Source organism: Anarrhichthys ocellatus, unplaced genomic scaffold, assembly GCF_004355925.1.
Source record: "Anarrhichthys ocellatus isolate YVR2014 unplaced genomic scaffold, GSC_Weel_1.0 scaffold28, whole genome shotgun sequence".
Lineage (NCBI taxonomy): Eukaryota > Metazoa > Chordata > Actinopteri > Perciformes > Anarhichadidae > Anarrhichthys > Anarrhichthys ocellatus.
Window position 1 is genome coordinate 4425306 of NW_022280058.1, and position 14324 is coordinate 4439629.

The following is a 14324-nucleotide window of genomic DNA, read 5'->3' on the forward strand; positions in this document are numbered from 1 at the left end:
AAACATTAAAAAAACAGCATTACAGCAAATAACACACCTGTAAAAGGCTAGAAAAAAGAGACAAGTACTTGTAATGATTCCCAACAGAGCCCAAAAATAGATGTACTCAGATGTTTTCTGCATTTCGACCAATAGTCCAAAACCCAAAGTTACTCATATCCAACAAAGAAAAGTATCAAACCTCATGTTTGAGAAGCTGCAACCAGTGAAAATGTGGCATTATTGCATTATTCCTTGATAAATGAATAAAGTTATTAGTCGGTTATCAAATTAGTTGCCGACTCTGTTTCTGTTGATTGATTAATCGACTGATTGTTGCATCTCTAATTGCTTTCTCACCACCATCATATCTTCCTCAGCCTCCAAAACAATTGCCTCAACATATTGTTATTGATCTTTCTGTTTTTTTTAAAATGCTATGCAACTTAAATACAAGGTTCCTATATGTTTTGTGGACCTTTTGTACCGTCTTTATTCTCATGAGAGAGGGAAATCGATTTAGTTCAAGTTAAATTTACCTTCAGCAAAAAAAAGAGGACAACTGTCGAAACCCCATCTGGCGTTTTTCCCTTTTGTCACAGCGGCATCTAGTGAGCAGAAAATGTACTGACAACAGTGGAACAATTGCACCAAGTAACCTGTTTTGCAACACTTTAAGTTTCTCAAGAAAAAGACTCACAGTTGTCTTATAACATCACAATGTATTGCTTAGTGGAAATAAATTGAAAACACAAACTGACAAAGGAATCCGTCAAACACTAAGAGGTCAATAATAGATGAAATATTTGCCCACACAGGTGTTACAGCTGCCACGAACATGCCATATTGTTAATTTAATGAATTGATTTTAAATTGACAGTGAAAGGAAATAGACGAGTACTCGTATTGTTGACTCTGAAGCAATGTTCCAACAGTGTGTTTCCTCTCACTTACACCGTTTGAGCAACACTGTTTTTAGATGCATCCTGGTGTGGTCAGAGGCGTTGATCCTCTTTTTGGTTTTTTGTATAAGCACGTAATGCTCTGAGGCATTGAGGAAGAAAAGCAGCGCATGAAAGCATCACCTCTGCGCTCATAGCTTTTCTAATACATATATATTCTGTGTATCTACACTATCCCCACCTGCTGCTACCATCAAAGAAACTTACAATGCCTCCGATCGGTCTTTTCTTCTTTTTCCTGGGTAAGGCTCTTTATATTTGTATCCATTTATTTTTTAAATGCATCTTTGCAAGTTTTGTTGTCCATATGAAAGTTTTTCTGAGAACCTGGTATGATGTTCTGTATTTTTTAAGTAATTCATTGTAGATGGTAAAAATGCAATGAAAGTTAAATTTAATGCTTCATTTAGTGGATTGAAAAGCCTGAAGGCAGAGTTTATGAGTAAAACATCATAAGACAAGCAGGGCCACACCTTAATATACAGAACTTACATAGCTGGTTCTCTTTAGGGCTTAGAGTTAACAGAACTACTGTAAGTCTTGTAGTCTGATGACACAGTGCAGGGTTGATTTACAGATCAGCAAATAAATGACTGCAGTAAAGTTTATTTTTGTGTGATCAATGTGATCAATTCTTTATTTTATATATGCAAAGACACAATAAAACAAACACAAGACAAACAGACCAAGAAAAACTTGAAGTTTCTTGAATCTGAACTTGTTGTGAATGTTTTATGCTCAAGCTTTGATCATTTTTGTGTATAGTTTTGATAAGGCTGTGTATCTTTTCCTGCAGGTTTGGTTGTGGCTCCTGACATAACAATTGAGACAACAACAGGGAACTGGCTTTCCACAACTTCAAATGACTTTAGCAATTATTCCGCCACTGTGACACCCCTCGACGTCACCACCGATGTCACCATAACCACCAGCTACACTGTCATGAACACCACCGAGGGCAACAGCACCATCTTACCTTCAACAACAGTGCAGAATGGTGAGAGCTTATTCATGTTGCCTTATGCATGTACAGTAGCCATAAGTGTTGGATTACCCAAAAATGATGCTTTGGACCCTCATAGCCAGCCGATTCATCATCATGTCTTCATTGTTTTATGATCGTTCCTGTCTGAATCATTGTTTGCTTGTGCTTAACGTGATTCTCTGATTCAGGTGGGGGAAGCTCTAAAAGTGGCAAAGAAACCCCACCCCCAATCACCACGCCTAAACCCACAACATCTGTCACCACAACAAACAAGAAGAACAAGGACAAAGGTGAGTTGAGACTGCTGATGAAATAAACCATATTCAATTTGGGGTTTCTTAATTAGTCCGATTTGACCGTTGGTACATTACCAAACATTGTGATACTGTGGGGATATATTCCTTGTACAATAACAGTAAAACTCAAACATATATGCCAGGTATAATATACAGCTGCATAGCCTGGAATAGGTATAAATGAAACAACTACAATTATACTTATCTTCAGCATGAAACACATTCATCACTTTGTGCGATGACAAATGACAGAAAAAAAAAGAAATATATGAGTTAAAATTGGATACAGTGATGAATATAATTGATGCTGAAGTCAGCGACTAGTACCACACAGTGGACACAGTGGAGCATTTGCTAAAGAGCCACATATTTTCTCTGGAGTTGACAGACACAAAGGACAGTAAATATTGGACTTACTTGCATCAGGTGGACAGGAACACGTCTACAAATGAATGCAAATGTTGCTCTGTGTCTGCTGAAAGTGTAACATTAGATATATCATCTTTGTCGGGTAATTAATGTCACTGTTTTCAGCTTGTTTTGCTGCCCCCAAGTGGCCAAAACAAATCTGTTAATGCAGCTTTAAACCAGTTAAACACTGATAAAGTCTGGAAGCAGCTTTCCCTTCTGAGTGTATTATGAATAGAAGGTGACATTTGACTAATCATTCAGACTAACTTCAGGTGAAAGGGCATTGTTTGATTTGTTTTTCTCTTTTGAAATATAAACCGTATACATATCTTTTTACAGAGACCACTGCCAAGCCAGCTAAATCGACAGCAGGTGACAGCACCGGTGAGTCACACTTAAATGTGCTCCAGCACACAAGATATCAAGTGATATCAAACCACAATGTATTTTAAGTTCAGCCACAAACAGTAGATGGACACAAACAGTGTCTTTGTCTGGGGCCACATTGCAATGTAAACATTACTACAAACTGTATTACCTCCTTCAGGCATTATCATCCTAGTTGTGATCATCCTCGTAGCCCTTGGATTTGGAGTTGCCTGCTTCCTACGGAATAGAAGAAGGGTAAGTAACGTTAGCCATTTGTCTCCACTAACGTACCAAATAAGAAATAGTTTGATATTTTTTTGAAATGAGATTATTCATTTACTTTCTCAGAATTAGACCACACAATTGATACCACACTCACGTTAGCTTAGATTACAATGAAGACTAAAGAGAGGCAGAAACAGCTAACCGCCGGCAGACATAAAAGTGTTATCAATCCTCTAATTTCCCAAAATGTCAAACCATTCCCTCCATTTTTGTCACTATTGGTGTGTTTCTGAATCCCATCTTTTTACAGCGTAACTCTGTCAACTTCACCTCCAGACCGGATGAAACCAACATCCCTCTCAACTCTGTGGAGCCGATTGATGCTGTACCTCAGAACGGTCAGTCCAACACACCATCATAATTGTATATCAACTATATCAACAGAGAAGATGTCACATTTATATAAAGGAAAACAATTACCCTTCCAACTTAATCAAATTGTGCTACTGTTGTTGCAGAAATAGTATAAATCCTGATCCATGTTTGCTTTTCAGGTCTGCAAACATTTGAAAGTCCAGAAACTACAAAAGAGCCGGAGGAACCAGAGGCCAAACTTGAAGTACAGGAGGAGCAGAAAGGTAAGAACAAACCTCTGACTCATAAGCATTATTTATTGTGTCGATGGAGCTCAGGGAGCCAGTATAAGATATCCGTTTTTAGCAAATCACTTTGTGAACTTGTACGCGTTTTGTGGGCTAATCGTGTGCTGTCTTCCTTCCGCTTTCACAAGATCAGTTAAACTGAATAAAAGGAAGTACCGTTTTTGCTCTCTCTACAGTCTAAATTAACTGTGAGATCGTGTTAATGACCTGCAGGCATACAGAATATTTTAGTTTAATAGAAAACATGTTGCGCTCCACTCCAGGTATTGATTTGTCAGCCTAATGCAAATATGAAATAAAATAATGTTACATTTTTACCATATGTCATAAAACTTTTCCAAACCACATGTTTATGAATTGATTGTAAGCACAGTTGATGTCAATTTTATAGGAAGGACATCTGAATTCTGCACAGCAGCTTGACTCGAGCTTGACTTGAAAAACAACTCTGTTGCAGATGAATTCAGATCAGAAGTAGTAAGGGACAGGCTGAAAATGTGGCCTGCAGTACTCATATCTACCACATGGTGGAAATGGAAGCCAAGTTAACAAATTACAAGCTCATTCAGTTTGCCTTAACTGCAGCTGACAACTCACACCTCCTTCAGTGGTTCTTGAGCATGTGGTCATTTTTGCCACATAACACGAGTGTTTTTCAGTGTAATTATGAAATTACGAAAGTATGAAACTAAACATACCAAAGTCGTCTTCATGTGTAGCAAGTCAGAAAGCTTTTAAATTCTGATGTTCAGTAAATATTTGTGAATTCAAGATAACTGCCTCTATAATTTATACGTTTATGCTAAATCTTCAACTAGACATTTGGTGTCATATAGTGTAATATGTATGAAAGCATAAGTGTTTGTTCTTGCCTTGTTCTGAAATTGTCATTTGTTTGAGAATGAATTTAGTATTCCAGTTTAACTCAGTGGTCTTCCCAGGCTCAATAAGAAAAGGTCAAATGAACATTTCATGTGTGGGCTTGCCTCCCTGCCCTAAGGCCACTCTGTTGAAATGGACAGTGCTGATGGCCGCTTTGAAAGTCAGCTACCTTTCAAATGGTTCCCTTCTTCTCATTGGAAAATAATTGAAACTGTGTGAGCAATCAGTGCAGGTGGGCAGTCAGATTTGTAATCATGCACCTGGGTTTGTTGCTGCTGTTTGGATTCAACTGGGTGGCAAGAAGAAGAATCAGATTTGGCTGATGATGACTGCTTATCCAGTGCACTCAAACCCACTTGTTCTATCTCACGTGTTTCAATTACGCTTGGCAAATTGTGAATCACTCAATCCGATACAAGATTCTCCCCCAAAATTCAGTACAACATGGCCGGTCTGCGTCATTTTATACCAAAGGATACTAAAGTGACAAGTGGTTAGTCAACTTTTATCAGAAGTGAAAAGGAAAAACGCATTTCACCAGCAGTCGGATTTGTCACTTCCTGTGAGTTCATAAATACTTCTTCTTTCCATTACAACATAAATAACAGTGTCATTGAGATATAAATACAAGGCAATCCATCTGATAGTTGTTGAGAAATATCAGAGTATAATCGTTTAACTTAAGTTAACTTACCTTAAGTTACAAAACTCTATATGGTTACTGCACCCAGTTGTTCCCAAAGTGTTAATTAATAAAAACATTTTTTTGGAAAAGGCCAAGTTAGCAGTTTCCCCCTGCTTCTAGTCTTTAAGTGAAGATAACTGCCACCTGCCTCTATCTCAGTACATAACGCACGGACATGCGAGTGGTATAGAGCTATTTATTACAATATTTAAACCAATGACTTTTTAACATAACACAAAGTATCAACTACAGATCACGTGTCCAGTCTTTTACTAAAGCATAATGTAAAGCTGTCAGTCAGATCCAGAGTCCACCTGTAATAATGCTTCTAGTCATCCGCCAAAAAAAACAGACAGACATGATGATTCTCTGACTGTTGGAAAGTCGCTCGAGGAGCCATCCTATGACAGAATCCCATGACAGAATTATGTCTAGAACAACGGTCACCTTCCTCTCCGCTTCATCTCCCCTTTCCCTCCACCTAACCCTGGGTCAGATAATGATGGGTCTGCCCTACTTTCCCACAGCCTCCAACAGCTGCATGGCTGTAGCTCATTAGGAACTGGTCAGTAATCAGCCGCCTCATTAACAACATGGTGGCCCCCTGAAATGCCTTCACCTGACTGTCAGAGAGTGTGAAACCGCTTGAGGCTATATGGGTGGAAATACTGTTATTATGTGGGTGCTAAGTACAGAATGTGAATTGCAAATCTACAATGTCATAGAAGTTAAAAGTATGTCCCAACAACGTTGTCCTACTTCCTATTAAAAAGGCATGACATAAATGTTGTGTTTTTCCAGTTTATTCCACAATGACTTAAGCTGTGTGTTATTTTAATTCATCCACATATTGTTCTATTTGTCACACTTCAACTGGATTTAGAGTAGGAAAAACAGTATTCATCGAAACTCAATGTGGTTTGCTTTTGTTCTCCTTCACAGCTGAGGCTGGTAAATCTGTTGTTGATCCCAGCGCTGAGTCTGCGGCTCCGGTGCCAACCCCAGACAGCTCTGAGGACAAACCCAAAGAGGACGTCGTTGAGCAGAGTCCCCCCGCACCTGTGGAGCCGAGTGTGGAGGAGAAAACCGATGACGAAGGCGCCGTCTCCAACAAGACCTCTGTGGAGTCGCTGAAGGGGACGAATGAGAACAACAGCAACAATGCTGCCTTCAGTCAGACTAGAGGTTGGTATTTAAAGTTTGTCATTGTTATTCCTCGTACTATCTGAGATGTTCATTATCTCACAGTCACACTTATCTATTGCTTATATCGTATGTGTTCATCCATTTAGGATTGAAAAAGGACAGTAGTGATCTAAGTTTGTTGACTCTACTGTAAACCTGCCTGGTGGTTAAGATGGCAGAATAATGACAGAATGACGGCTCCTTTGTTCATAGCTCAGTTCCAACTTACTGCAACATGCCTCATTTCAACACATTTTCTGCTAATCGGGTGACAAATACAAGAACTATGCAATCATTCACTTTGTTAATTTTCTGGGTGTATTGTGTATACCTTGTTGAGTGGAAATGTATTGTGCAACATTAAAAGATTCTTCAAAGTTTGTTGCCGACATTCAAAAACTATTATTGGTTATTAGTAATTGGTTGCTGTATCCTCTCCATACTTAAGGATTCGTTGACTCTTCTGTCTAATTTACAGTACAAGAAACTAATCAGGTCACATTGTATTCATTTTTTCTTCAGTTTAACATCATGATTTCCATCTTTAAACCACCCTCTGTTAACCCCTTGCTTCTTTTAAACAGATGCGCAGAGGAGCATCAACTTCTGGGACGTTCCTCTCGATTGTCCGGTGTGAGACATTTCGCCTATCTGCCCCTGTGCCGTTCTTGGGGAACTCAGTAAGAGCACAGTGGACAGACGTTCTGCTGCAGCTGCTGCAGCTGCTCAGCCAGCTCAGGTGTAACCCCCCCACCCCACCCCAGCCTGCCCTGCAGGTCGGCAGGCATCATGAATGACCACTGGGAGTGCTGTGTTACAGCTTCTCGTCCTGAATTAAAAGAATTTAAAATAGGGAAGTTATAACCATTAAATCTAAAATTATAAAGTGTGCTTGTCTCCAAAATTGTAAATCACATTGACAGTCTGACATGCAGTAGTTTATAAATATGTACTGGAAGCTACACCCATAAACTTTGCCACTCTGGCCATTGAACAAGTCAGTTTCACAACATACAGTATATCATTCAAAGTGTTACTACTTTTCTTTTGATTGCTTTGCTAATGGATTCTTTTTAATTACTTTTTTGTGTGAAGTAGCTATAGCTGTCAGCAATAATATTACATCAAGGTCCACTTTTTAGCATTTTCCCGATCTATTAACTGTGTTTCACAGTCTCCATCTACATTACGATGTGACCACTCTTAGGTTATAAGCAACTCAATCCTCGGATGAAGGGAAAAGCTCATAAGTGGAAAAGCTCTAGTGGTTCTAGAGTTGAGATTTCTTTATTGAAACGATCCTTTTCAGGGTCAAAACTTAATTTTCATGCTCATCTACAGGTCTATATGCTCTAGATAATTGGGGAAAAAGCAGTTGTTCCTTTACTTAATTAATGCACCTCTATTCCATTAAATTTGTATGTAAACCACACTTGGCATCATTCCTTCCTCCTTCTGCCACTGATGGATGAGATTCCTCTCACACCAGTGCTAACATGGGCCCTCTCAGTCTAATCATCATGTGCTGCAGGATGTGAGGCCCGCATCTGCACCTCCGCTCCCTCTCTCTTCCTATCTGTTCAGAAACACTCAGGGCCGAAGCCTGAGGCCCGAGGAATTCACACCGCTCTTAACAGCTGATGATAAGCTCACATCTGAGGGGCTAACCGCTCTCAGATGCTCCGTGTTAGCAGTCACGGATCATCTCCGTTCCCACAAAAACACCAGCTTCAGAAATCCCAAACATCTCCCACTCAGCAGAGGCACTCAGTTTTAATTCTGAAGGTCTTTAAGATAAATTAGAGGATAACCATGACATCTAATGAGATTTGAATTTACATTATTGTTATACCTGTGACATGACCTTTTTCCCCATACAAGGGCTGGGTTAATGCATTGAACAAATCAACAACTGGATGTGCCAGAATTTTCTTCAATTAAAGAAAGATAAAACAGAAGTAATTGTTTTTGGTACCAAGGACGAACGATTGAAAATCACCGCTCAGCTTCAATCACTGATGTTAAAAACCACAAACCAAGCCAGAAATCTAGGTGTAGTTAAGGATTCAGACCTCAACCTGAACAGCCATATCAAGACTATTACAAAATCAGCCTACTATCACCTGAAGACTATATCAAGGATTAGAGGACTTATGTCTCAACAGGACTTGGAAAAACTAGTCCATGCATTTACCTTCAGCAGACTGGACTACTGTAACGGTGCGTTTACAGGTCTCTGTAAAAAGTCAATCAGAACGCTGCAGCTGATTCAGAACGCTGCAGCTCGAGTCCTCACTAAGACCAACAAAGTGGATCACATCACTCCAGTTCTGAGGTCTTTGTACTGGATTCCTGTCCAACAAAGAATTTACTTTAAAATCCTGCTGTTGGTTTATAAAGCACTGAATGGTTTGGGGCCAAAATACATCTCTGATCTGCTGCTACCTTATGAACCATCCCGACCCCTTAGGTTGTCTGGGACCGGTCTACTTTCTGTTCCCAGAGTCAGAACTAAACACGGAGAAGCAGCGTTCAGTTTTTCTGCTCCACATATCTGGAACAAAGTCCCAGAAAGCTGCAGGTCTGCTGAGACCCTCAGCTCCTTTAAATCAAGATTGAAGACTTTTCTGTTTGCTGCTGCCTTTAATTGGACCAGATTCAAGGATATTAATCAATTTCCTGCATTTCACTACTGTATTTATTTCTTACACTGCTTTTTAGTGTTTTAATGACTGTTTTTAATGTTTCAATCAATGTTCTTAATTGTTTTTAAATCTCCTTGTCTTTTGCCTTGTGTTTCGATGTTTTTAATGGCTTTATGTGAAGCACTTTAAATTACCTTGTTGTTGAAATGTGCTATACAAATAAACTTGCCTTGCCTTTGGATATCCGTCCAGCTTGACTTGTCATTAATAGTAAGAAACCTACAGGTGTTTCTGTTAGCACTAATAATGGATCAGTTGTATTGAATAAGCCATGACAGCATGACAGTGAGCCAGCATGTGCAGCAGACATGTCATAGTAGGAAAATGTTAGGTATTTTTCTGTATGTTAAACTGTGTCTGGGGTTTGATGTGACTGAATGGTTTAACTTTATGTCAAATGACTGAACTATCATACCTAACATTTTAACATTAACGATGGGGGAGGACCTGGTATTGTGCATCGTGGCTCATTGGCAGAGCTTACTGGGATACTTGATGGAAGGGAGTCATCGTTCATGTTATCAATCTCACCTATGCTTTTCCTGCTATGACGTGTCAAAAATGTCTGTGGAGAAAAAAAAGTCCACCAGCTGAATTCAATTCAGCCATCAAAAATTTGATTTTGTGCTTTTACTTCTGTGTTAATTTTAAAAGGTACTGTATCAGAGCCCTAATGTGATTAGTAAAAACAGCTCAATTGACTTTTAGCTTGTAAAACTTGGACATGTGAATATGCTCTCACCATCTCATTCCTTTGTTGTATTGATCAGTTTGATGCAGACTTCTTTTGGGTATTTCCAATCCTCTGAGCTTCGAATATTTGAGAACAGCTACTCTCTCTTATATACCAAAGGCATTTTTTTAGGTGAATCTTCATGTATTTCTGTCTGATGGTATCACGTTTACCAAAGAAAAGCAGAAGCTCCGATGTGAAGAGATCCTTCCGCTTGCAGAAAATAATTATTTAAATAATTACCCAAGAGTTTTTGGGTGGGTGGCAAGCCCTCTCTTCACCACAGACATTGATATACAGTAGATTGTATGATCTATGGTATGCTAAATGACTGTAATGTAACTGTTTTGAGATCATACAATCTCAAAACAGTTACATTACAGTCATTTAGCAGACGCTTTTATCCAAAGCGACTTACAATTCAGATTCTATCACATTTCTACACCGTAGGCACAGCTACGGGAGCCATTTTGGGGTTAAGTGTCTTGCTCAAGGACACATCGATATGCGACTAGTGGAGCCTGAGCCGGGGATCAAACCGCCAATCCTCTGATTGAAGGACGGCCCTGCTTTCCACTTAGCCACAGTCGCCCCACAGTTAATACAAAACATGATCCAAAGTTATGGAAAGCAATTACATATTTTTGGTTTTACCTTTTTTTACTTTTGTGGGGTCTAATAATACCAACCAAAAAGCTGAAAACCTGTGGTGATGAATTTTAAATTGAGATGTATTTGTCTGTAGTCTGGAGGTGATAATTAAACTCATTGTCCCATCATGTCCCTGGTATGTGAGAGACTGAAATGTTGCAGCTGTCAGTATAAGTCTTCCTTCCAAAATAAAACAGTGAATAACGCTATTTGAAACAGAGAAGAGAAAAGGAAAAAGTGAACTCTTCACTCATTCCCACCTGGTCTGGGAAGTGATGAGCAAGCTGGAGACTGAAGTAAAAGGCGGCTTACCATTCTGCAGTTGTGGATAATCGATATTAGCTGACAGGTCATAAACTAAACCAGCATAATTAGACCTGGAACTTTACTGTGCTATTTTCCAGTCAGAGCTCAGCTTTCATGTTCAATAGCTAATGTTGGAGGAAACTGTCTGTGCGGCCTCGGATGCATATTTCACAGCGCGGAGGAGGCAAGTGAAAGAGAGCGGCAGAGTGAGATTTGACTATGTGAGACAAACAAGGTTAGTTGTTAGCTTGTTGCAGCTTGTTTTATATGCAGATTCTCTTTTTGTGACGGGGCTGCTGGTTTTGGTTCAGAGACAGGTCATGGAGACGAGGAGGGTCAAGGATCTGAAGCTGAACAACACATTTTTGTTTATTACTCAAAAGCCTTTGTATGTGGTCTTGCGATCATAAATGAGTCCTTATGTCCTTTCATCGCTCAGGATAAAAAAGAGTATATATTTGAATTGACTCGTTTTGCTTTATAGCAATTTGTCTCCTTTTCCTGCTTTATAGCAAAAGTCACAATTTCCTTGGCCGATACAACAGGTGTAAATGCAGATTTATCTTGTGCAGGATGACAATGGTGCAATGTGGTGAATGCAGGATCTTTATAATAACAGTGAGGGGAAGCTTCCTGCGTCTGTGGTTTGATGTGGTTAAAACTGGCAGGTCGGCCATTACACCTGAGCAGCTTTTCAGGAAGGAGGGACTGTCGGAAGAACACACACTGAAGAAAACAGCTGGTGGAGGCTGGTTCTTCCCCTTCCGCTCATGACTTCCTACCACAAAACATCTAGTTTTGGGCAAGAAATTGAAAACTTGTAGTTGCAAAGTTGTGAAGATAGCTATTAGACTTGCATCATTAAAGGACTGTGTCCGGGTTGTACTCTACAAGCAGTTTTGAGGGCGAGGACTGTGTGTCTCATCGTTTTTTCATGTGAAGATGTTGGCGATGTTCATGTTCTAACATGACCTTAAAGGATTTTACAGTTGGCTCCTGTATGGATGGAGAAAAGTTGTTGGTGCAGTAGATTTAAAAAACTTTTTTTCTGTGTTTAGTGTGAAATTATATATGTTGTCGTACCCACAAGGTAAAGTACACTCATGTACTTGTAGTTTAAAGCAAAGAGAGGCTCTTTAATAGCACTTCATGCTTGATAGCATAATGTTGGTGCTGGATTAAAATGAATAAACAATAAATTTGTGTTATTCATCATTAGGAGAAAAGGATTGGCCACACCAAGGACATTGTATTCTTAAGCAATATTCTTGTGTAATTGTGAAGTAAATAAGACCTGACATGTTATATCCAAAAGGAATGCTCATTAATTTGATAATCGATAGTTTCATAAATAAAAGCATCACCTCATAGACGTTTGGTTCTTTCTCGTCAGTGTTTCGGGATACACGATGCTACTCAGACACATCCTCATCCTGGCATATACAACAGCAGCCTTTCATAAAAAGATGCATTTGGTTTATCAAGGCTTTGTAAGACATATATACTGTATGTAAAATTAAAACAAGTTATTCCAGTCATACAAGCCCCAGTTGCAGGAAAAAAACTAAAAAGAAAACTACTACATTTTCTGAAGATAAATATTGTGTGGACAATGGGGTAAAGGCACTGCTGAGCCTTTGTGTTGATCACATGCAGCTGCTCTTTGGAGCCTTCAGGTGTACTGTGCTTATTCCACCTTGTAAATGGCTCATTGTACGGGTGGAATATGATTTCAAAAAGGTAAGAAATGCAGATCTCCCTTTTTTATTTTACATGGAAATATGTATTTAAATAGACCAAGGCATTGTGACCGACATGGGTCTTCATCAGGTTCATTATCAGCACTAACTCGCACACCAATTATGACGCTAGCTAGCTTATACTGAAAGGTTTATTGTATGTATGGAAGCAATAGCTGAAGTTGAAGCATTTAAAGAAATACTTCTTTTTTTGCTGATATTTAGATAAGATGATTGATACCACTCTCTCATGTGTACAAGAAATGTGAAGCTGAAGCCAGTAGCCAGTTAGCTTAGCGTAGCATAAAGACTGGCAGCAGAGAAAAGGTGCAGTGTTACAGGGAGTTATTTACTGCACTTTCTTCTTTTTCTGAACTTTAACTTTTCGAGGGCTTTAAAGGAAATCAGGTTGTGTTTGTAGTTGAATCCCTGAAAATCTTTGGCAGTAACAGAGCTGTTGGTGGTACAACTTGCTGTGGCAAAGGTAAAGCTGAACAAAGAGCTCAGTTTCACTTGTTAAAGTTAAAAATATTTACTAGTCATTCCAGGCAAACAAGTGTCCGTTATTGGACAAAATATGAAGAGAATGAGTGATGTTTGACCTTTGACTTCGACTTTCCTTTAAAAGCCACATCAACAAACAATTTAGTTGAGTTTGTGAAACTGAGCCCCTTATGAGGTCATGGCATGCTTTTGTGAAGAGGAAAACAAGGCTCAGACAGTGACAAATGAGATCAATCTGATCGTCTTCAAACTAAAAAACAATGCAGAACCTTTCAGCGTGATGTCATTAGATATGAACACCAGTGTGTGCTTGAATGCATACTGTATTTTAGCCTCTCGGGTTAGCTTCCTGTCTCATGCCTTTTTATCAAAACCAACTCGGGTGCGTGTCCTCTTCGTGCTTCGCTTCCGCGGCCTGCAGAGGTTTCTTGGTCCAAAGGTCATAGGTCAAACAATCCTAATTAAAGGGTACACAGTGACGGCAGGAGAATAATGTGGCCTCAATGTCAGAGTCAACTGGCTCACATTCTTTGCCTGTCATTGAGCAAGTCTCTGCAGAATTGGATGCGCAGCGGCTGTTGTGATTTGTAACGCAAACCAAGATGCATTTCAACAAATACCACTGCACATGACAGAACCTGAAGAAAAAGAAAAACAATATTTGTGAGAAATGTGAATAATAATAATTTTAATAATTGCTTACTGGTTGAGCTCAATGTCAACTTAAGGTTAAGAATTCCTTCTCCACCATTCACCCAATACTTTTATATTTTATATTCAACCATGCGATTTTGTACGTTTTTTTCTATCCTGTCACAGGAAGCAAGGTAAAATGAAACATTAAAAACTTACTTCTACTTTCCCTGACCTACATCCTATTATTTTAAGAGATGTCAAATTTTGCCAAGCCTTGACCTTCCCTATTTACTCTTTAGATATTTTACAACTAGTGTCACATTTTCTAGATTCTTCCTTTGTACTCCAGTCCATACTTTGGCAGGTGGCCCACAAAATATTTAAAGGGCTCAATTTAGTAGTGCATGTT

The 14324-nt window shown here is 39.2% G+C and overlaps 1 protein-coding gene across 1 annotated transcript; it reads left to right on the plus strand.

The window, feature by feature from the left end:
• The first annotated feature begins 1042 nt into the window (after nt 1–1042).
• Nucleotides 1043–8073, plus strand: LOC116391945 (eukaryotic translation initiation factor 4 gamma). Its single transcript, XM_031862973.1, has 9 exons — nt 1043–1183; nt 1738–1938; nt 2115–2216; nt 2973–3017; nt 3181–3257; nt 3538–3625; nt 3782–3865; nt 6399–6641; nt 7226–8073. The coding sequence occupies exons 1-9, from the start codon at nt 1150–1152 to the stop codon at nt 7276–7278; spliced, it is 927 nt and encodes a 308-aa protein (XP_031718833.1). The 5' UTR covers nt 1043–1149; the 3' UTR covers nt 7279–8073.
• Nucleotides 8074–14324: the final 6251 nt, after the last annotated feature.

Bases quoted from the DNA above. Each gene is read 5' to 3' on its own strand.
- LOC116391945 (XM_031862973.1), top strand. From the start codon at position 1,150: ATGCCTCCGATCGGTCTTTTCTTCTTTTTCCTGG. The intron at 2,217-2,972 runs GTGAGTTGAGAC...ATCTTTTTACAG, and splicing joins CAAGAAGAACAAGGACAAAG to AGACCACTGCCAAGCCAGCT. The intron at 3,018-3,180 runs GTGAGTCACACT...TACCTCCTTCAG, and splicing joins GACAGCAGGTGACAGCACCG to GCATTATCATCCTAGTTGTG.